General features: G+C 43.5%; 1 protein-coding gene across 2 annotated transcripts in view; it reads left to right on the top strand.

Annotated features, from left to right (window-relative positions):
- Positions 1-24,091, top strand: part of AFAP1 (actin filament associated protein 1) — a 177,243-nt gene that overhangs the window by 49,233 nt on the left and 103,919 nt on the right. For both annotated transcript variants that reach the window (XM_030801160.1, XM_030801159.1), the window contains exons 2-3: positions 17,983-18,111; positions 21,376-21,473. In XM_030801160.1, coding sequence (XP_030657020.1) covers positions 17,985-18,111; positions 21,376-21,473 — 225 coding nt within the window. In that variant the 5' untranslated portion in view covers positions 17,983-17,984. The remainder of the gene's footprint in view (positions 1-17,982; positions 18,112-21,375; positions 21,474-24,091) is intronic.

Below are 24,091 nucleotides of genomic sequence, written 5' to 3'. Positions count from 1 at the left end.
AGAAGTGTTCCAGCATTGTTCTTTTTTTCTCCACATTGTTCGGCCATTTTGTGTTCTAGTTCTTTGTTCTTTTCATTTTTGTCTATTTTAGAATTGGCCTTTTTTTTTTTTAACAAAAATTGCTTCTGGGATCTTGATTGAGATTGTGTTGCATCTACAGATGGATTTGGGGGATAATTATTATTTTAGCAGTAGGGATTCTTCAAAATATAGTATCTCTGTTTTTATTTACGGTCCTCCCACCAGACATAGACTGGTGTTTTCTTAACAACATCTCATAGTTGTCAGTTTATAGATCTTTTTACATACTTTGTTAAATTTATCCTAATATATTTCACATATTTTAATACTATTGAAAGTGGTACTAGGTTGTTTTTTTCCTTTTCTTTCACTTTTCAATTGTTCTTTTTTTTTTTTTTTAAAAAAAACGCTTCATTGAGGTACAATTGATATACAATAAACTTCCCATATTTAAAGAATACAGTTTGATGAGTTTTAATCATAAAGTGAGATAAAGAATATGAAAAACTTTAGTTTTTATTTTATTTTATTTTTTTTTGAGATGGAGTTTCACTCTGTCACCCAGGCTGGAGTGCAGTGGCGCGATCTTGGCTCACTGCAACCTCCGCCTCCTAGGTTCAAACGATTCTCCTGCCTCAGCCTCCTCTCCCAAGTAGCTGGGACTACAGGTATGTGCCACCATGCCTGGCTAATTTTTTGTAATTTTAGTAGAGATGGGGTTTCACTATGTTAGCCAGGATGGTCTCGATCTCCTGACCTCGTGACCCACCCTCCTTAGCCTCCCAAAGTGCTGGGATTACAGACAGATGCCTCTTATTAGATTTACTAGAAGACATTCCCCCTGTATTCCTCATTTTCATGTCTGTTAATATGGTGAATTATACTTAATGATTTTCCAGTGTTAAACCAACCTTGAATTCCAAGGGTAAACTCCATTTGGTCTTAATGTGTTATCCTTTTTGGATATTATTTAATTTAATTTGCTAAAAATTTTGTTAATGGCAGGCACAATGGCCCATGCCTATAATCCCAGCACGTTGGGAGGCTGAGGTGGGCAGATCATGTGAGGTCAGGAGTTCGAGACCAGTCTGGCCAACATGATGAAACCCCGTCTCTAATAAAAAATACAAACATTAGACAGGCGTGGTGGTGGGCACCTGTAATCCCAGCTACTTGGGAGGCTGAGTCTGGAGAATCTCTTGAACTTGGGAGGCGGAGGTTGCAGTGAGCCGAGATCATGCCACTGCACTCCAGCCTGAGCAACAGAATGAGGCTCTGTTTCAAAAAAAAAAAAACAAAAAACAAAATTCTGTTAATGATTTTTCTGTCTGTGTTCATGAGGTGTATTATATGTTTTGGTTCCTTGTAATGTCTTTTTTCTGAGTTGTTTGCTGGCCCTTCCCTTTAATTTTCTGTAAGAGTTTGTAGAAAATTGGTATTACCTCTCCTGAAATATTTGCTAGAATTCACTAGTGAAGCTGTCTGGGGCTGGAGTTTTCTTTAATATAGAGCTATTCAGATAGTCTGTTTCTTCTTTTCTGTTTCTGAAAGTTTGCATCTGTTAGGGAATTTGCCCATTTCATCTATGTTGTTGAATTTGTGGGCATAAAGCTGTTCATAATATTTCCTTATGGTCATATTAATGTCTGTACCTGTGTACCCATGTCCCTTGTCTCGTTACTGATCCTTGTAAGAGGAGGAGTTCAGGATTTATTGGCGAGTAGCCTCCTAGCCACACATTCAGAGCAGGTGGAAATGTATTATTTATATCAGAAGGGGTGAGGAGAGTTGCTGGGGAAGGAACAGCAGTTAAGAGACTTTGTGTTTTGGTGCATTTAGGTGAATCATAATGTCGTTTCTGTATATTAAATAACTTGTTTTTCTAAAATGTCACAATTTCATTTTTGAAAATCCAAGTTTTTGTGTCAAAACAAAGCATTCCTGAAATTAATAATTGTTCTTTATGGGTCTGGGCGTGGTGGCTCATGCCTGTAATCCCAGCACTTTGGGAGGCCGAGGTAGGCAGATCACTTGAGGCCAGGAATGGAGACCAGCCTGGCCAACATGGTGAAACCCTGTCACTACCAAAAATACGAAACTTAGCTGGGCGTGGTGGCGTGCGCCTATAATCTCAGCTACTCAGGAGGCTGAGGCAGGAGTATCGCTTGAACCTGTGAGACAGAGGTTACAGTGAGCTGAGATTGTGCCACTGCACTCTAGCCTGGGCAATGGAGCAAGACTCCCTCTCAAAAAAAAAAAAATTGTTCTTTATGAAATAAAAACAAATAGTATGACAATTTAAAAAACTATAATAGCATAATAGTGCTGAGCCAGAAGAAAGACAAATTCCTCCTTTGTGTCTAAGAAAATACTGAAACCATGTGTTGCCCAGTAAGAGTATATGCATACGTGAATATTCTGAGTAAGTTTGCAGTGCTGGCAGCACTGATCCTTAAAATAGTAATATAAAAATGATTTAAAGCCTCATAAATGCTCATTCCAAATGGTTACATCATTATCCTATTTTTGGTTCAATTGGTTTTACATTTGAATACTTTTTAACGTTATATTGGTGGCTTTGTTACAACTTTGATTTATTTTAGCTTAACTGATTTGTAAGAGTAGAAAATCAGAGATTTTGAAAATTAGACATAAAATTGTTGGTTAGATGCATTTTCCTGTAACACCCATCGTCATTTCTGCCTGTTTTTATTTATTTGCATACTGTTTGACTGTTTGTCTCTAACTTGGGATCACATTTGCTTTGCTTATTATTGGATACCTCACACTTAGATACCCAAATATTTTGCAATGACTTCATTGTTCTTGTTTTTAGTGAATGTTCAAAATAGCTGACAGTAGAGTGTAAATTTGCATTTCCTCTTTCCATTCTCCTGTTCCTATCATTCTTTGCCCTCTCTTGACTGGTGTGCCCCTTCCTACTCCAGTCTCCCACTCCACCAGTTCATCTTTAAAGCTGCCTCTGGAAGGATCTTTTCAAAAGTGGAGATCCATCAATGCCATTTTTTCTAGAAACCTTTTGTGATTCTTCCTTTCCTAGAAGAAGGGTTCTGTGAGTCCAGGTATGTATCTGCTGTTCTAGGTTGTGAGCCCTTGGATGTCAGGGATAGCATCTCACTTGTTTTTAAATTCTGAGTTCAGTGTTGTGAACATAGTGTTTAATAAGTTGTTACTGAACTAAATTGACCTTCTCTAAATGGAATGGAAACACTGTGCTTTCGATATCGTATTTAAAGCTTTTGTTAGCAACCAGCTTGGGTTATGTCAATAAGCTTCTCCCAGCCTAGGCATCAGGAGGTCTGGCTTCTGTAACCCATTATCAGGTTCTGTATATTATTATGATGAGCAAAAAAAACCATAGTCAGATCTAGGTCCTGTTTTTTGCCTTCTACAGAACAATAGAAGGATATTTTCCATCAGGGCTTGTATGTCCATCCATTGATTAATCTGACTTCTAAGGGTCGTGCTAATTTCCTGAAGTAATGTGTTCTGTGGAGTTTACACCAGCTCCTTTGAAGACTCCTTGCTGGCTCCTTATAATTCAGAAAGGAACATTCTAAGGACCTAGAATATACACACATGCACAGATCCCTTTCATAAACACAGACTTTCCTTTGGGATATTGAGAAAGCTTTTAAAGATCCAACTTTCAGAGTCAGTGCTGAAACTGCACGGTGTTTATCACAGGTTCTGTTCAGACACTGGAGAGCTATAAATAGATTTGATTTGCTTTCCCTTTTTAGATGCAAATTAAACTACTGTAAATTGAGTGTCTCCAAAGTCAGGGGTTTTTATTTACATCAGTCCTTGGATCTTCATTGTAGCCTTGGTAGGCACATAACTGTTATTATCCCCACATTATACATTACGGAACTGGGAATCAAAGAAGTTTAATGACTTGTATTCAAAGTCATCCAGTCGTTCAAATAATGGTCATCAAAAAGAATTTTAGATGCAGTCCAGCTGAGGGAAGCTTTCCAACCAGACACTGCCTAAGGCTATGCTGCTTTTTCTGAGATTTCTTAGATCTACCTTTAAGCAGCCCATTTGGATGATCTGCGGAGGCCTGTGGAAATAATTGGAAGAGTCTGCATGGAGAGTCTGAGCTGTAACCCTATAAGGGAAAATATGCAAGGACCATGCTTGAACACGGCTCCTTTGCTTTGGTGCCACACAAGTTCTGATTCCCTTTGGAACACCGAGTATTCTCACACAGAGAGGGCCCTGAACAGGTGGTGATCAACTTGCTCGAGAAAAGGAACTCATCAGAATTAGTCTTTCACCACTAATTTTTGTATATTCTGAGACTATCACAAAAGACATAGTTACTAAGTATGAGAGGACAATCCACGGCATCTTTCTCTGCAATTTTCTCTTTAAAGCAGATCTCAGGAATGTTGTCTGTTATGGAGAACTGGAAACATAAAAGTGAATTAATTCACCAAACATATGCTGAGTGTCGTGTTCTTGTTTCCACATCAGGCATCGTGCTTGACATTCTGGGCAAAGAGAGAAGTCACACAGTGGTCCCTATCTTCCAACTATCTACTGGCTAGTGGAGGAGATAGACAAATTAGCCCATCATTACAGCATAGCAGGAGAGATGCAGTGATGGTCGGCCTGAGGTGGGGGTGATGCAGCTGAGTCTTGAAGTGTAGCACCTCAGTGAGACAGCCAGGTGAAGGAAGGTGTGGTAGTGATGTGTGTGTGGGACAAGGCAGGGACACACGGGGTTAAGCATACCGGGCAGAGAGCAGTGGCACGTGCAGAGGCCTGGGGCAGAAGCAGGCATGATATTTGTGGGAAACCGAGGGATTGAGAAGGGCTGAAGTGTGACACATAAGCAGAGTGGAAAGAGACAATCTAGAAAATAAGCAGAGTCTACGTTAATTAAGATTTTTATACAGGATCTGGAGAAGTCACTGAAAAGAATGTAGCAAACCAGCGTGATTTTTCTGGAAAGCAGGTTGGTCATGGTTTGAGAACTGTTTCTTAACTGGAGCCTGAAATCTAGATGAGCGATGAGACGAGCTTTTGTGAAACAGTTCTCCAGCGTCCTGCCTTTGTCAAAGAAAGGTCTAACCATTGACCCAGCCTCTCCTCTGGGGAGAGTCAGCATAAAGCACAGAGGTGTGGTGGGCCAAGAAGTTTAGGGAATGCACCGTGTGTATGAGTTCACTGCTAGGCAGGGTAGGGGATAGGAGTCCGTAATCCATGTTTGTCATTCTCCAGGAGCTCATACTTTATGTAGGCACATTGATCAATCTTTTCTTTTTACATCTGATTTTGAGTCAGAATTAGAAAATCTTTTCCCACACCCAGGTTATAAAAGAATTAATCTGTTTCTTCTAGAACTTGAGTTGTTTCATTTTTTTCTGTTTGGGTTCTCAAATATCTTTAGAGTTTTTCTGGTGTATGTAAGGTTGAGTTTCATCTTTTCTTTTTCCCAAATAGTTACCAGTTGTCCCAACCCGTTATTAAGACGACCATTTTTCTTACATTTCTGTGTGTATTTGGGTCTATTACTGGACTTTTTATTCTGTTCTATGGATCCGACTGGGAATTTAAATATGTTAGTATCAAATTGTTTTATTGATGAGCCTTTATTATTTTTAAATAGTTGGCAGGGCTGGCTATTCCCTCTTCATTGTTCTTAGACATCTCTGCATTCTTATTTTTCCCATATGAAATTTAGAATCAATTTGTTTAGTTCCAGAAACAAAACAAAACAAAATTTGTTGGTGTATGGGTTAGGCCTATCTCGCATTGCTATAAAGAAATACCTGAACTTGGGTAATTTCTAAAGAAAAGAGATTTAATTGGCTCATAGTTCTGCAGGCTTTACAAGCATGGTGCCGACATTTGCTCAGCTTTTGGGAAGGCCTCAGGAAGCTTCCAGTCGTGATGGAAGGTGAAGGGGGAGCAGGCGTCTCACATGACAGAGCAGGAGCAAGAGAGGGAGTGGGGGAGCTGCCCCACACTTAACCATATCTCCTGAGTGGGACTCACTCACTATTGCAAGGACAGCACCAAGCCACGAGGGACCCGCCCCCATGACCCAACACCTCCCACCAGGCCCCACCCCCAACACTGGGGATTACATCTCACCATGAGATTTGGAGGGGACATCCAAACAATTTCAGTATATTATTGCTATTACCCTAAATATATTTGTTGACCTGGGGAGAATTGACATCTTTTTGCTGTTAAGTTGTCCTATCCAAAGGCAAGGGGACATCTTTCCATTTGTTCAAGTTTACTTCTTCATCTTTCAATCAAGTTTTAAGTTTTCCCTATGTAAGTTTTGCACATTTCTTGCTAAATTATTTAAAGTAGTTTACTTTTTTATTGTTTTATAAATGGGTGCTGGTATTCCATGATATCTTCTAGCTATTTATTGTTTAATATAAAATAAGCATGCAGAAAGCTATAGTTTTCATGTCTCCTGCTTTACCAGGTTTACTTTCACATCAGCTGCCAATAGAAATAATTTTTTTTAAGTTTCTAATTGCTTTTTCTTATTGCCTTGACTAACACTTCTCCTACAGGGTTAAAAGTAGTGAGGGAAATGGGCCTCTTTGACTTGTTTCTGACCCTACTGGGAATTCTTGAGGTGTTTCCTCATTAAATAAGATCCTGGTTTTTTGGGTGTCGGTGTTTTAATCTTAGTACATGTATTTTATCAAGTTAAGTGCCTATCAATTCCAAGTGTATTGACTTAAAAATATCAGGAATGATTATTAAATTTTGTTGAAGGCTTTTTCATGATCTGTGGAACAATTGCATTATCTTCTCATTAGATGTATTAATATGGTGAATATATCAGTAGATTTTCTTTCTGTCTTTCCTCCTCCTCCTCTTTTTTTTTTTTTTTTTTTTTTTTGAGATAGGGTCTCACTCTGTTGCCCAGGCTGGAGTGCAGTGATGCGATCATGGCTCACTGTAACCTCAACCCCCCTGGGCTCAGGTTATCCTCCTACCTCAGCCGCCTAAGTAGCTGAGACTACAGGTATGTACCATCACATCTGGCTAATTTTTGTATTTTTTGTAGAGATGGGGTTTTACCATGTTGTCCGGGCTGGTCTCAAACTCGCTGGCTCAAGCAATCTGCCTGACTAGGCCTCCCAGAGGTGTGAGTCACTGCGCCTGGCCTATTAGTAGATTTTCTAATTTTGAATCACCTTTGCATTTCTTTTTGAGATGGAGTCTTGCTCTGTCACCAGGCTGGAGTGCAGTGGCTCTATCTTGGCTCACTGCAGCCTCCGCCTCCCAGGTTCAAGCGATTCTCCTGCCTCAGGCTCCTGAGTAGCTGGGATTACAAGCACACGCCACCACGCCTAGCTAATTTTTGTATTGTTAGTAGAGACGGGGTTTCACCATGTTTGTTGGCCAGGATGGTGTTGATCTTCTGACCTCGTGATCCACCTGCCTCGGCCTCCCAAAGTGCTGAGATGACAGGTGTGAGCCACTGTGCCCAGCCTGCATTTCTAGAGTGAATCTCATTTGGTAAGGGCATGGTATTAATGTGTTGGCTTCTGTTTGCTAATATTTTATTTAGGATATTTGCACTGATATAAGTAAAAGTGGTCTTTGGTTTTCTTTTTTGTGCCATCTCTATTCGGTTTAGATACCACATTTATATTTGCTTCAAAAAAAAAAAAAGAATTTGGTTATTTTCTGTGTATTTTATCCTCTGGAACAATTTATGCAGTAGCCTTGGTGTTTAAGGTTTGGTAGAATTCCCCTGTAAAACTACCTGTGTCTGGTGTTTTTTTTTTGTTTTTTGTTTTTTTGTGAGGGTAATTCTGGTAAATTATTTTTTTCTTACGAAATTTCTTATGAAATTAATTATCTGTTTAAGCTAGTTTCAAGCATATCTGCACAGAGTTGCACAGAAGAGTCTGTCATGACTTTTCTTGTGGAGGGTGTGGTACTTACTTTAGGACTTCATAGTTTTAGAGGACAGGAGGTATGGGGTCGTGTTCATTGACTGCATTCATGGATCCTGTGTCTTAAAGTGAAGTTCTAACAAGATGAACATGTGCTAATAATGACAGTCATAGTTACCACTGATGAAATGCTTGGCTATGCATACGTGTTAGCTCATTTAATCCTCATAATGATACTGAGATATATAATATCCATCTCGCTTTAAGGGTGAGATAATTTGGGGGGGCTACTTACCCAGGGTCACACAACTAGGAAGAATCAGCTGGGATCAGCTGGGATGTGGATCCAGGTTTATGTGGTGACAGAGTCCAGGTTTCTTTTACTTTTTTTTTTTTTTTTTTTTTTTTGAGATGGAGTCTCGCCCTGTTGCCCAGGCTGAAGTGCAGTGGCGTGATCTTGGCTCACTATAATCCACCTGCTGGATTCAAGTGATTCTCCTGCCTTGGCCTCCTGAGTAGCTGGGACTACAGGCATGTGCCACTATGCCCGGCTAATTTTTGTATTTTTGGTAGAGATAGAGTTTCGCCATCTTAGCCAGGCTGGTCTCGAACTCCTGACCTCAGGTGATCTGCCCACCTCGTCCTCCCAAAGTGTTGGGATCACAGGTGCAAGCCACCGCGCCTGGCCCAGAGTCCAGGTTTCTAAGGAGCATTGGAGGATGAGGGCCAAATGAGTGGCATTGGCAGGGATAGAATGATCAGGGACGGCTTCACCGAGAGGTGGGATGTGAGCTGTGCTCATTGGCATTGGCAGAATTCAGAGGGGTGAGGAGAGGTCAGGGAGGTGATGCTGTGTGGGGGTGCCTGGCAGGAGAGGTAGCCTTGACTCAAGTGGAGGATGCTATCAGAGGGTCACCCCATGAGGGCCAGCAGGTTGGAGTGCTGGGGGATGAGTGGTATAGACTAGACAGGGGAGCGGGGACGTACAGAGGGAGCAGGAGCATTGGGAAAATGCTCATACTGTTCCCACCCCCCAATTTAGATTAGATAATGGGGAGTTGCCTGGGTCTAGGTCCTGGGAGTTTCTGTAGCAGGTTAGAAATTTGAAGGGAAGAACCATATGGGAAGGATCACAGATAAAAACAGAAAGGAAATGAAAAGGCCACCAGCAACTGTCTTGGTTGTGCAGCAAGGCCCTTGAGTGTAATTCAGGATGCAAATAGCAATAGGTGTTTTGCACATCAGTAAAGTGGGAAGCCTGTGGGGAATATGGACGTGGCAGCCTCTGCAGAGCCTGTCGCCCGTGGCAACTTTCCCGGTGTTTCTCAGATGCAGCAGGAAGTGATGGGTAGTTAATAGTGTTTTCTCAGAGCCAGTGACAGTAGACATTTCTTTCTCGGGTTTGTAGGAGAGCGGAGACAGAGGGTGCTTTAGCCTCCTCACTCTTGCAGTTCCTGTGTGAGGAAGATAGTTCCATGCACAGCAAGGAACCCTTTGACTGGCGGTCTGGTCACCCTGTTCCTGGTCTCACCCCTTTACCAATGCTTTGTGACTTCAGGCCGCCTTTCTTCTCTGGGCTTCAGTTACTGCACTTGTGAAATAAAGGCATTTGGGCCGGGTGTGGTGGCTCACGCCTGTAATCCCAGCACTTTGAGAGGCCTAGGTGGGTGGATCATCAGGTCAGGGGTTCCAGACCAGCCTGACCAACATGGTGAAACCCCATCTCTACTAAAAATACAAAAATTAGCCGGGCGTGGTGGCGGGTGCCTGTAATCCCAGCTACTCGGGAGGCCGAGGCAGGAGAATTGCGTGAACCCAGGAGGCACGGATTGCAGTGAGCCAAGATTGTGCCACTGTACTCCAGCCTGGGTGACAGAGTGAGACTCCGTCTCAAAAAAAAAAAAAAAAAAAAAAAAGGCATTTGGGCTCCAGGGTCCCTCCTAGCTTTCAAGTCCGTGATTGAGTCATGAAGGTAAATAAAGAAAATTCCTTTAAAGTAGTTTTGGTTCCCACAAACCATAAGCCATTTCTTTGATTTTGTTGAAATAAATGAACTCACTGCCCAGCCTGAGCCAGAGATTTTCTGTAAATAGTGAAGGGATTGGTGAAGCAGGAAGTGTGTTTGCTTTGTTGAATTCTTTGTCTCCTGGGATGTCTAGTTCTAATTCTTATTTCCCTTGCTTATTTAGGGCTGTGGGATATAACACTTGAGTGAGAGAAAGCAGAAAGGCTGGGTGGCGGGGCGCATGTCTGGAATCCCAGCACTTTGGGAGGCCGAGGCAGGCGGATCAATTTAGCCCAGGAGTTCAAGACCAGTCTGGCAAATAGTGAGACCCTGTCTCTTCAAAAAATTAAAAAAAATTGGCTGGGCGTCGTGGTTCGTGCCTGCAGTCCCAGCTGTTTGGGAGTGTAAGGTGTGATATGTGATCGCATCACTACACTCCAGCCTGGGCAACAGAGAGAGACCCTGTCTCACACACACACACAAAAAGCAAGCAAGCAGAGATAATTAATTAGTCCAAAGAGGCCTTTTGCTAGGAAGAAGGGAGTTTTGCTTTTCTAATGTATAAAATATATCCAGAAATGCCTCCAGGTAATTTTGCCGTTGCTTTGGGAATGCTAAATTCTGTGGTCAGATCTTTTGTTTGGTGTGGGTGTTTGGGGCAAAAAAATTTTTTCTGGAATTCAGTGATTTATTCCTGTGTCCATGATGCCAGTCTGTGTTTGGTGACCTCGCCATTCTGTCCAGAACAGGGCAGCAGGTGTCAGGGCTGGGGTGTCGAATAGAGGAGGTGGTTCAAATGTAGATATGGCTCTTGTTAGCTTGCTGCCTTGGGGCAGCCACATCACCTCTCTTCCTTTGATTCCTACTGTCTGTAATATCTCAACGATGATAAGATTGTGAGGCTCAGATGAGATAAAATGCAGACAGTTATTTTGGATACTGGAATGTGACTGGTTATTGTCCTGTGTGCAGAACCCTCTGGCCAGTCTTTGGGCTGTGCAGAAGGGAGAGGTGAGTGGGCTGGGCCCTTGCTTCAGTCTTTCCAGTTCCCTGAGCCTCAGTTTCTCCTCAGTACATCGAGGAAGTTGGGTGAACTATCTACAGCTGTTCTTCCAATTCAAAGATTTCGTTTTTTAGTGTAAGAACTATTAGTAAAATAATCATGTCAAACACAATTTGAGTAATGAGCTTGAGGGATATAACTTGTGTAGCTAGCCTGTCCTGTGTGGTGGGAGATAGGTTATTTGAATGTAACCTATGAGGGATGTAACCTAAGAGGCATTAGGAGCTTCTTCCACCGGAGCAAAATTTAGAGAGTTAGTGTTACCGTATAAAAAGTAGTGACAGCTGGTTCTGATTCCCATTCTGGCTCTTATTTTTAACTGTGTGACCTTAGGCAAAAATGTAACCTTTCTTAGTACCAATTTCTCCACTTGTAAAAATGGTGAAAACAGTGTCTATCTTGAAAGGTTATTATGAAGATTAGTTAAGATGTCTGTAAAGCACTTAGCCTATTGCCTGGTACGCGGTCAGTACTTGACGGTAGCCGGAGCTTTCTATTAAACATCGGTAAGGAGCTTCAGAGGCCACAGTACTTTCTAGGGGAAAATAGGAGAGCCTGTATTGTAAAGGGAGATTTGGCTGGAGGCCCTGGAGGAAAACAAGGGCAGGTGTTGTACTTGACCTTGGAGAAGCAGCTCCTCCTCTTGATAGAAGGATAGGTAGTGCCTGTGTTGGGCAGTGGAAAGGTGGATGGTGAAGATAAGTCTGGGGTGGCATAAGGGGAAAGCTACTCTTGGAATATATCCGTGGAAACTGGATCCGAATGCCTGGACTCCTGGATCTTCCAGAGAGCCTATTGCACAGTTGGTAAGAAACAGCAATAGCTCTGGAGGGCAGAGAGGAGACGTGGGTGTCCCACACCTGCTTGTGCCCACAGACCGGAGTAGTGCGATGCCACTCCCTGCTCAGGCACACATACTTCACCAGACCTTTATTTATAGGAAAATCTCCAGAGTGTGTGTTGGTTATTCCCCTTAGATCTTAAGGGGAAAGACATGTTTGTATTAAAAGTTTAAAATGGAGAATTGGTTGCAAGAACTTCTGCCCTTCTTGCTTTGGCGCCGGAGTGAGCTTTTGGTACGCCACGCCCACCAGCCATGTGTGTTTGTGCTCACTGCTTCCATGTGCGTGTTCTGAGCCCTTGGTTTATGTTGAACATAGTCAGGCACCAGCACAGATACAGAGATGCACCAGGAGCTGCACCTGCGTCCTGGGAACTGGCGATATGGGGGGGCCAGGCAGCTCAGCGAAGAATTGTGCTTCTCTCTAAGGTTACTCTCTAGTCTGTGTTGACATTTCTTGTTCATTTTCCTTAATTTTTTTCGAGGACTAAATTTTATTTGGTCACACTATTGCTCTTTTTAAATACAAAATGGGTATAACAGCTCATCAGACTAGGGTTCTCTCTGAAAACAATCTGTGGAATTATGAAATGTTCAAAGCAGGGCTTTTGGACTCAGATCTGAGTTCAGATTCTTACTGTGTTATTGATGTTCTAGCTATGTGACTGTGAGCAGATTATCAACTGGAGAGGCTTGGTGACCGTGGGCGGCCTTTCTGTGTCTGTTTCCTCACCTGCAACATGGGGGTAATAACAGTACGTGCCTCCTAGCAATGTTGTGAAGAGCACATGGTTCATATATGTAATGGGCTTAGAACAGTGCCTGGCACTTGTAATTGCTATGTGAGGATTCCCTTAAAGAAAAGCAGACTAAAAGCTGACACTGGAGTTCTTATTCCTCTGCTGTAGATGATGCGCAGTTTCGCTGGGTTCTTGTGAGAATCAAATGTGGTATCGTATGTAGATGCCAGCACAATGCCTTTCACAGCATCTGTTGTCAGAAAATGGTCATTCTCTTCCTCTAGAAGTCACTCATTCGAAAACCTTTGCATGCCTCCTGTGCAGAATGTACCGCTAGGCTGCTGTCAGGTGTTTGGAGATAAACATGGGATGACACCTGCCTTTAACCAGCTGACTAGCTACCTTGAGGGAAAAAAAAACCCACAAAAACCCAAATAAACCTTAAGGTCACTAAGTATCCAGTCATCAGTACAGCTGCTACAAGAGGAGTGAATTTTGGTAATTAGGGAAGACTTCAGTGAGGGGGAGCCAACTGGGGTGTTTAATTAGAGAAGGCTGGAAGAAAGAGGGGATGAGTATTAAGTATTTGGAAAGACTGTCAAGTAGAAAATATGGTTTATTTAGTCTGTGAAGATCCCAAAAAGGAGGAGCTTTTCTAACAATTACAACTCTCTGCTATGGGAGTGTTTCGCTTTCTGAGGTGCTAGAGGGCTGTGTTTTGAGAATCTTTTGGTTAGTTTCAGGTGAACAGAAAACCACACAGATTAGCTTAACAACAACACAATGAAATGAAAATTTATTAGAAGGATACAAATATTTCTTGCAATTCAAGTGCAGCCCAGTTTTCCGAGTAGCTAACAACAGGCCCGGGAAAGCCCCAGGAGCATGGTCGGCGTCTGAGACACTTCCTGTCTTGCGGGGCTGCCTGCCTCTGAGTGTGCCAGCTTCTGAGGGTGTCACCTCTGTGTGTTCGTCCTCCGGTGCTGGCTTCTGTCCTTTGCACCCGTGTACTTGCACTTGCCCTGGTTGCTGCATTTCTACATTTTCAGTTCAAGAGACCATCCCAACCGAATCCTGTTTCTTAGTCTTCAGGCAAAAGATAGAGGAATGGAAGATCTGATTGACCGTCTTGGAATCGGGCCGTCCAATTAACCATAACCTAGTAGTGGGAGGTGGTGTGCAGGGCCTTGCAGTATAGCAGTGGCTGCTGAAAGTCCCCCTTGTGGTTGAGGCTGCTGTTCTCAGAGGAGAGGACGGGCAGGTACCTTGGCCAGGGCCACGACAAACTCCCAGGCTCTGGAGGGTTTTGCGCAGAGGCCTCATGGTCGCACTGTAGAGGGAGCTCAGGTTTTAGGTGGCAAGTTAGGATCGATACATCCTTGGGTTCTCTTCAGATATTTCCATGCTGTTAGGTGGAACCCAAGTAAAATCTCTTTCCTTTTTTAAGTTAAATATGCATAGCATACATTTTACCTTTTTAACCCTTTTTGAGTATAAAATTTAGTGTCATTAGGTATAGTCACCATCCATTTCCAGAACATTTTCATCATCCCAAACTGTTAACTCTGAACCCCATTAAATAATAACCCTACATTCTCCCCACCACTGGCCCCTGGTAACCACTCTTCTACTTTCTGCCTCTATGAATTTGACTACTCTAAGTACTTCATATAAGTAGACTCGTAATATTTGCCTCTTTTTGTCTATTTTAACATAATGTCTTCAAGGTTTGTTCATGTTGCGGCACGTATCTGAATTTTTTTCCTTTTAATGGATGAATTATATTTCATTGTATGTATATATCACGTTTCATTTATCCATTCATTTGTCATTCATTTTCTACCTTTTGACATTTTGAATGATGGTGTCAGTCCCCCATCCCACCCCCCCCACCTCCATTTTTTTTTTTTTGAGAGTCAGGGTCTCACTCTGTTACCCAGGCTGGAGCGCGTTGACTCAGTCATGGCTCACTGCAGCCTCGAACTCCTGGGCTCAAGTGATCCTCCTGCCTCAGCCTCTCAAAGTGCTGGGATTACAGGCATGAGCCAACATACCTGGTCCATTTTTAAAGTATAGATGAGATTGCTTAGAACCAAGAAATTGGTTAATGAAAAAGACCTTAATTGAAAGGTGTACTTAGTCCAACTTCTTCATTTCATAGAAGGGAAAATTGCCCAGCTGGGAAGCGTGAACTGCTGTGCCACATCCACCTACTTTAAGCTCATTTATCATTTCTCTCCCACTTACCTAAAATGATGAGAGCTTTGATGGTACACGGCAGCCTCAGTATGGATCTTTAATCCCGAAGGATGTTGTAGACCCTTACAGAATAGCAGATTTAGAAGAATCCCACAGACCAGCGGCTCTCAAACTTTTTTGCTTAGGTTTTTTGCATGAATCATTTTCATTATGCTTTTGTCAGTTGAGATGCGTGACCTATATGACTGACAATAGGTAAATGATGAATAAATGAATGAAGATCTTAAAGTAATTGCCTACATCTCAGCAGATCTCAGATCTCAAACTTTTTGGTCTCAAAATATATTTTGAAGACCTTAAAGAGCTTTATTTATATGATTATATCTGTAGGTACTTACCATATTAGAGTTAAAATTGGCAAATTTTAAGATATTTATTCATTAAAATATCAATAAACCTATTACGTTAACATAATAATATATATTTATGAAAAGTAACTGCATTTACCAAAACATGATAATTAGAAGAGTAGCAATGTTTTAGACTTTTGCAAGTATCTTTAGTATCTGGCCTAGAACATAGCTGATTCTCATATTTACTTCTTCACTCAGACTGTGTGAGATATTATGGTGGAAGTACGTGAAGAAAATCTGGGCTGGGTGTGGTGGCTCACGCCTGTAATCCCAGCACTTTGGGAGGCCGAGGCAGGCGGATCATGAGGTCAGGAGATTGAGACCATCCTGGCTAACATGGCGAAACCCTGTTTCTACTAAAAATACAAAAAAAAAAAAAAATAGCTGGGCATGGTGGTAGGTGCCTCTAGTCCCAGCTGCTCAGGAGGGTGAGGCAGGAGAATGGCGTGAGCCCAGGAGGCAGAACTTGCAGTGAGCCGAGATTGCACCACTGCACTCCAGCCTGGGTAACAGAGCAAGACTGTGTCTCAAAAAAAAAAAAAAAAAAAAAAAAAAATCTGACTTCCCACGATAGGTGGTTGGGAAGTTTTTCAGTAGCCTTTTCAGAAAATTGTAGACATTCTTCTTTGATACTACACCAAAACTTGACAAGTGGCAGTTTCCTAACGGTTAGTTGTGATGTGGCATCTGAAGCTATGCCATCCTCTGTTACATTAGAGTAGTTTAGTTTATTTTGCACTTTAGGTGGATCTTTTACCCATACGTGATTTTGTAACATCATGGTTCACTGAGTTGTGCAGATCTTCCAAATAAATGTCAACATATGACATTATGCAATATAAATCACATTTGTTCATGTCACTGCTGATCTCATTAGAAAAGCCTCCAGTATTAGGAGGCAGTAAGCTGTTATGGGGTGGATACAAAGTTTCAAAAATTATTTTTTCACTTGGAAGCTCAACTTTTATTCTTGGCCACAAATGCTATCAGTTGTTTACCTTGAAGTGATGAGCTCATGTGTTCATTCTTGAGAACATGTCTGCCAGGTACTCAAGTCTAAGTCATTGCAGTTTGCCTGTCATTCACTCTCTCCAGTAAAGATGGTGCTGCATGCAACAAGTGGCTTTGGGTGGCTTGGAACTCAAACACTCACAAGAGTGATTTTTCTCTAGATGACTGTGGTATTTCGTGTGCAGGAGGGCTTCATGCGTGCTTCCCATGTCGTTCAATGATACATTAAAAAGGTGTGTGTTGGTTGGGTGTGGTGGCTCACGCCTGTAATCCCAGCACTTTGGGAGGCCGAGGCGGGCGGATCACGAGGTCAGGAGATCAAGACCATCCTGGCTAACACGGTGAAACCCCGTCTCTACTAAAAATACAAAAAATTAGTTGGGTGTGGTGGCGGGAGCCTGTAGTCCCAGCTACTCGGGAGGCTGAGGCAGGAAAATGGCATGAGCCCGGGAGGCGGAGCTTGCGGTGAGCCAAGATCGCGCCACTGCACTCCAGCCTGGGCGACAGAGCGAGACTCTGTCTCGAAAAAAAAAAAAAAAAGGTGTGTCTTCAAAGGTTAGATTTAAGAAAAGCGATTATTTTTTACTGCTTTCTCAAAGACACTCCTAAGTGAAAGTGGCTTTTTTAATTTTTTATTTTTTTAAAAAGGAGTCTCACTCTGTCTCCCAGGCTGGAGTGCAGTGGCGCGATCTTGGCTCACTGCAACCTCCGCCTCCCAGGTAAGTGATTCTTGTGCCCCAGCCTCCTGAGTAGCTGGGATTACAGGCACATGCCACCACGCCTGGCTAATTTTTGTATTTTTAGTAGAGATGGCCATGTTGGCCAGGCTGGTATCGAACTCCTGACCTCAGGTGATCTGTCTGACTGGGTCACCCAAAGTGCTGGGATTACAGACGTGAGCCACCGTGCCCAGCCCAAGTAGTGTTTTTTTTAAAAAAAAAAAAAAAAAAAAAAAAAAAAAAAAACTGTGAGTATATGGTGAAGGATATCATGACCGCTAGGATAGTTTGGTGTCACTTCCTTGATTCATGCTAAGATGCTAGCAGTTTTACCCTGGCATTTTACAGCACTAATGCAGAAAAAGGTGAATAATGTCTTAGCATTCTGCAAATAGTTTGGGCCTCAGGCCTTGTGGGCTCCCTGAAAGGAGGAGTTCACATCCCCAGAGGCTAAGATTATCATCTACAAACTGCCGACCTAAGCCAGTATTCCAGTCTTGTGGATATCAGAGGAAAAGTCAAGTCTACCATCATCCTAGAAGGAGAAGGCATGGTGGGAAGTCAGCACCTGAACTTGTGTTTACACCAGCCTCAGCATCTGGCATCCTTTGTGCTAACTGCATAAATGTGCTCATAGTTGTCCTGGGCTGGAGCCAGCTTTACAAAAGCAGAGAGCTGGGTGTTGAGTTTCTGAAACCATGCCCTGCTGGTTATTAGAAAACTCTTCTTGACATTGAAATTTAATATCATGGAATTGACACCAAATGATGATGTCAGGCCTTCGGGTTGTCACACCATCTGTTGGCAGCCTGGCTTTGGAGCTTCTCCCAGTTGAATTTTGCTGCCTTAAAGTAGAAGTGAAGGAGTAGTGCATTTGTTAAGAAGAAGATGCTTGAATCTTTTAGTGGATCTGCTTTCAGCAAACTTGTTTTTTTAGGTCAGAATACTATATCCAGTGATCAAGCTAAGCATGAAATGCTTCAAGTAAGACTCAGCATTCATACTTTGACATTTGCAAATCACTGGGTCTAATAATACCCTTCCTCTCTTTTGTTGTCAGCAATGGAAGAGTTAATAGTTGAACTTCGTCTTTTTCTTGAACTCCTGGACCATGAATATCTAACCTCAACTGTCAGGGAGAAAAAGGCAGTGATAACCAACATTCTGCTGAGGATACAGTCATCCAAAGGTGAGTCTCATTCTGATGCCTGCTTTTCCTTCTTACAGTGTCTTGGCTTCTAAACCGTCTTTAATTTTACCACCTTTCTAAAATATATTTATTTGTTCTTTAACTTACAAACTTATTTATTCATCAAGTTTTCATTGAGGGTTTATGCTTGTACCAAGTTCTGCGTTGGCCTCCAGGTGTAGAAAGATAAAGCTTTGAAGGAGCTAGTGGAATCGTATGTTGGGAGTCCTCAGGGCAAGCCCAGCGTTTGGAGATTACCTGGAAGGACTCACGGGACATGGCTTCAGGTTGTTCTTCCTCGTGTGCAGGACGCACTGCAGCCGTAGTGAGGATGCACAGCCCGACGGGCAGATCGGAAGGGAGAAGATGTAGGCGGAACATGGAGGAACCCATAGGCCAGCTTCTGTGTGCTCTGTCCCTCCCACGAGGGTGACACAGAGCACACTCTGTCCTCAGCAATAAAAACGCAGCAAGCTCTGTGCACCATTTCCGTTCAGGCTCATCAGAGACTCAGTGCCCAGGGTTTTTACTCGGGTCTGGTCCTCTAGGCACCCTCTGCTTAGCACACACCAGAATTCCAGGACAGGCAGGGTTTCAGCACAACCGCGTTGTTTACACAAACAGTACAGGCACAGTGAACCACCCTTGTCCATCAGGGAATGATGGGAGCACTTCTGAAATCCACGTTCCCAGAGGCCAGCCAGGGCCAGCCTTGCAAGCAGGCCCCTCTAGAGAGAGCAGCCTTGGGCCTGCTACATTAACTCTTTCATGCACAGTGAGCAGGACAAAAAAAACCAGGCAATAAGAAAGCCTGCTAAGTACTGCTGTGGAGAGCATCAGAGCCTTATAAGAGCACCTGAGAAGCAAGTCCACACCAGTTGAGTGAGAGACCGGGGTGGTGGAGGGTCCGAGGGGCAGTTCCTGGATGATGTGATGTGAGAATCTTGAGGACTCTGTGGAGATAATCTGCTGGATGAGATGGAGGATTTTTCTTTTAAACCTCTTTATTGAGATGTGATTCACAGGCCGTACACTTCACGATTTAAGGTGTACAATTTATTTATACTTTTACAGGAGTTCTTTTAGTATATGAAGCCATGTATGACATGATTAGATTTGCATTCTGGAAAGCTCACCTGGCCAGTCTGGAAGATGGGCTGAAGGATTTGGTAGCAGTTTGAACGTGGGTGGCTTGGGGAAACCTGGGTGGGCGATGGGGCCTGTCATTAGATAAGAAAGCAGGATAGGGATCCTATTTTGGGGCAATATGAAATATTAACTTTTTTTTTTTTTTTTTTTTTACTTTGAGACAGGGTCTCGCTGAGTCGCACAGGCTGGAGTGCAGTGGTGTGATCACTGCTCACTACAGCACTGACCTCCCAGGCTCAGGTGATCCTCCCACCGCAGCCTCCCTAGTAGCTGGGACTACACGTGTGCACACCACAACACCCAGCTAGGTAATTTTTGTAGCTGGGTGTTTGCCATGTTGTCCACGCTGGTCTCGAACTCCTGGGCTCAAGCAGTCTGCCTGCCTCGGCCTCCAGAAGTGCTGGGATTATAGGCATGAGCCACTGCACCTGGCCTGAAATGTTCACTTCTGAAGTAATTTTGTTATTTCCCTGCTCAGACTCTTTCATCTGTCAGCGTTTACCTCTGGTCACAATCCGGACTCCTTCAGCCATCCTACAAGGCCCTTTATCATAGGTGGTTATGAGTACGAACTCCAAAGTTAAACTGGCTTTTTGATTCTTGCCCTACCTATTACCAAATGTGCGACCTTTCACGGGTTACTTACGCTTTTTTTACTTTAGTTTCCTCCTTGTATAAAAAAGGGCTAATGGTAGTTGACCTGACGGGATGTTGTGAGGATTGAATGAGATGGTATAAAATATTTCAAAACAGTGCCTGATGCATAGTAAACATGTCAGCTATTGATGACCGTTTGCTTTCCCCTGATTTCCTGTCCTCTCTTCCTCCACCCAGTGAGCTCCAGCACTGGTCTCTTCATGCCTCCTTCTGGATGAATCTCCTGATATTTTTCAATTCATGAATTCTTTCTTCAGCTCTTTAATTTGCTTTAAACCTATCTATTGATTTTGTGTGTGCATGTGTCATTTATCCTTTTCCTTTCTTGCTTTTGTTCGTTTGTTTGTTTGCAGTTCTCTGCCGAAGTTCTTTTCTCCATTGCAGCTCCTGGAGGTCAGGCACTGGGGCTTTTCATGTTTCAATTCCTGGCCTCTAGTGTAGTACTGGACCCATTATAGGCGATCGTTGTTAAGTCAGTATTTTTACAGTCCTTTCTAAGTGAGTGTTAGGCATATAAATAGTACTGTGCCCAAATTAAAACTTGCTTTTTCCTCTTTCCTGCCTGCACTGGTATCGTGTTCATCACCTTTCCTAATCGTTCGTTGTGTATGTATTTGTCTTTCCAACTTAAATATGAGTGCCCAAGACATGTGAGCTTATATCAGTCATGTTTCCATACAGTATGTCTATTACAGTATCTGACTTTAAGAAGATACTTAATAAAAATTTACTGATTCCCAGGAAGGTGTCTATCCTGTTACTACATGGATGAGTCCTGCCTGCCCTGAGTAGAAGTTGAGGGGGAGCAGCTTTCCCTTTGAGACGCAGCATGACACTGAGGAGCATGCAGGCTCTGGGGCTAGCGCCGCCATTTCCATCTATGAGTGCTTTCATTCATTTCTTACACCCCTTCCCCTTCCCCTTCCCCTTTCCCTTCCCCTTCCTCTTCCTCCTTCCCTCCATCCATCCATCCATCCCTCCCTCCCTCCCTCCCTCCCTCCCTTCCTTCCTTCCTCCCTCCCTCCCTCCCTTCCTTCCTTCTCTTTTTCTTTTTTCTTTTTTTCTTTTCTTTCTTTTCTTTTCTTTTCCCTTTCCCTTTCCCTTTCCCTTCCCCTTTCCCTTTCTCTTTCTCTTTTTCTCTTTCTCTTTCTCTTTTCTTTTTTCTTTTCTTTCCCTTTCCCTTTCCCTCTCCCCTCCACTCCTCTCCCCTCTCCTCTCCTCTTCTCTCTTCTTTTCTTTTTCTTTTCTTTTCTTTTCTTTCACTTTATTTAAGCTATCGTTTCTTCACCTGTAAAATGGAGAAGAATAATACCTAACCTTGCAGGACTGTTGTAAAGGATTAGAGAAAATAAATATTTGCAAAGTGTTCAACACAGGGTTCAGGAACTGATAGATGCTAGTGGTACCATTCTCATCCCCATCCTCATCCAGTTCTGTGGTTCTGGTTAATTCTTACAGGTTTTGATGTGAAGGACCATGCTCAGAAGCAGGAGACCACTAACAGCCTGCCGGCCCCTCCTCAGATGCCCCTGCCAGAGATCCCTCAGCCCTGGCTGGTGAGTCAAGGTCCCACCATCTCAGTGGTCGTCGCTGGAGGCCTGGGGGTACTTACGAGCTCCAGGGCCCTGTGATGGAAGCCCAGTGTGGAAGAATGGAGCCCTTATTTTGCTCAAGACACTCCTTTGAGTATATTTCTAGGGCTGAGAAGCTATTAGTGATAGCTGGTTGGTAGACTGTAAGTGTAGCCTCCCCTTAGGAAGCTAGCATTTCTTTGCACTGCCTCACACCACCATAAATTACCTATAGCAGGAGCTACAGGGCCATAGACATCTTTTCTTACGTCAGATTAAGAAAAAAATTAGAGGATTTAGCAGATAAAAGTATCTGTAGACCTGTGGACTTGACTCTCTTCTGAGTTAATTCTGAAGTTGAATACCTTATTCTGAAACTTTAATAGTCGTTGTTAGACTTCTTCTGGGGTTAACTATCCATATTTTTTCCAAGAGAGAAAAATATATACATATTTCAGGAATGCATACTTTAGTTTTATGCATTCAAATTCAAAATTTGTTTTTTAAAAAAGAATCTGGCGATTCCCACATACGCAAACTTTTATGTACCATTCAGCTTTTTCTATATTTGGCTGTTTTCTAACTTGTTTACTCGAGGAATTCAGAGTGTCATTCAAAGTTAGGGCAAAATCAGTAGCAATTCTCTTTCTGTGTTTGCTTTCAGTGTGAATCATCTGATGATCTCTCTGCCAGGATACGAATGGTGGGAAGGCAGGGCCATTTCTTGATCACCCCCGCTCTACCTGTGCTTGGCACAGTGCTCAAGACTCTTGGAGGGACTGAGGGCTTCTCACTGCAGTGGGCACAGAGGGAAATGAGCACTCACTGGGTTCCTGCCACACAGCACCATAAATTACAACTCAACTCCCACAACTCTGCCTCAAAGAACCCCTAACACTTCTTATCAGGGGAAGCGTATGTACACCCATTTTTCAGAGAAGGAAGCTGAGGCTCAGTGAAGGTGTGTGGTTTGCTCAACATCATAAAATAAGTAGAGAGGGCAGAGATTGCAACATTTATTTCAAATTCATGCTTTTCTCAACAATACTAGTTCAGAGGTGTGGCAGCAAATCAGACGCAAGCGTGCCTCAGACAGGAGAAGACTGTTAGCATTGAGCCTGTCCACCGAAGCGGAGTCCAGGGAGGCTGTAGGCTGGAGGGGCAGTTCAGGAGGAAGGCCACCTGCTTCCCGCTCCCGTGCTGCCTCAGACTCCTCGTATGATTTGGGGAGATTAATGAAACCTCTGTGCCTCAGGATTATCCAGGAGATGGAAAGAGCAAATATATCTCAAGTGCTTAGGATATATTGAAGTCCTGCACTCTAATCACTCTTCAGAGCAGCGCTTCTCAAACTTTAGCCTTCAACCAACCACCCGGCCATCTTAAAGTGCAGATTCTGGTTCACTTGGTGTGGATGGGGCCTTTGATGCTGCCCTTCTCTCTTCCCTCCCCTCCCCTCCCCTCCCCTCCCCTCCCCTCCCCTCCCCTCCCCCTCCCCTCCCCTCTCCTCACCTCCCTTCTCCTCCCCTCCCTTCTCCTCCCCTCCCCTCTTTCATCTTTCCTCTTTTCTCCACAGGGTCTTGCTCTGTCACCCAGACTGGAGTGCACTGGCACATTCATAGCTCACTACAGCCTCAACATCTTGGACTCAAGCAATCCTGCCTCCTCAGCCTCCCAAGTAGCCAGGATTGCAGATGTGAGCCATCACGCCCAGCCAAATGTTTAATTTTTTTTTTTTATTTAAATAGAGAAAGGGTCTCACTGTGTTGCTGTTTTGAACTCCAGGCCTTCAGTAGTCCTCCTGCCTTGGCATCCCAAAATGCTAGAATTACAGGTGTGACCCACCCCATCTGGCCTCATTTGCTGTTCTTAGAAATAATAGGATATTAAAGTCCAGAAATATATAATTGTTAATTTAAAAGATGAAGAGCTAGATGGGAAATCAGTAGGTCCTCCATTTTCTGGCTTCCTCTTCTGGTTTATTTTCATTTTTTCTTTGTAAGATTGTCTGGAATCTCTGGCTCCCCTGTGATGGGTCTTACATTTCGTCATCACATTTCATATTGGGAAAGATGTTCTGAGATGGAGGGGGAACTGAGAACAGTTAGAAGCAGCCGGGGCCGGGTGTGGTGGCTCACGCCTGGCATCCCAGCACTTTGGGAGGCCGAGGTGGGTGGATCGCCTGAGCTCAGGAGTTCAAGACCAGCCTGGGCAACATAGCAAAACCCCATCTATACAAGAAATACAAAAATTAGCCGGGTGTGGTGGTGTGCAGCCGTAGTCCAGCTATTTGGGAGGCAGAGGTGGGAGGATCACTTGAGCCCGGGAGGCAGAGGTTGCTGTAAGCCAAGATCGCGCCACTGCACTACAGCCTGGGTGACAGAGCGAGACTCCGTCTCAAAAAAAAAAAAAAAAAAAACCTGCCAGGCGCGGTGGCTCACACTTTTAATCCCAGCACTTTGGGAGGCCAAGGTGGGTGGATCACCTGAGGTCAGGAGTTCAAGACCAGCCTGGCCACCATGGTGAAACCCCCGTCTCTACTAAAAATAAAAAATTAGCTGGGCGTGGTGGCGGGTGCCTGTAATCCCAGCTACTTGGGAGGC

This window comes from Nomascus leucogenys, chromosome 20 (genome assembly GCF_006542625.1).
Source record: "Nomascus leucogenys isolate Asia chromosome 20, Asia_NLE_v1, whole genome shotgun sequence".
Taxonomy (NCBI): Eukaryota; Metazoa; Chordata; class Mammalia; order Primates; family Hylobatidae; genus Nomascus; species Nomascus leucogenys.
Note: the sequence above shows the minus strand (reverse complement) of the source record. Positions and strands in the feature narration are given on the sequence as shown.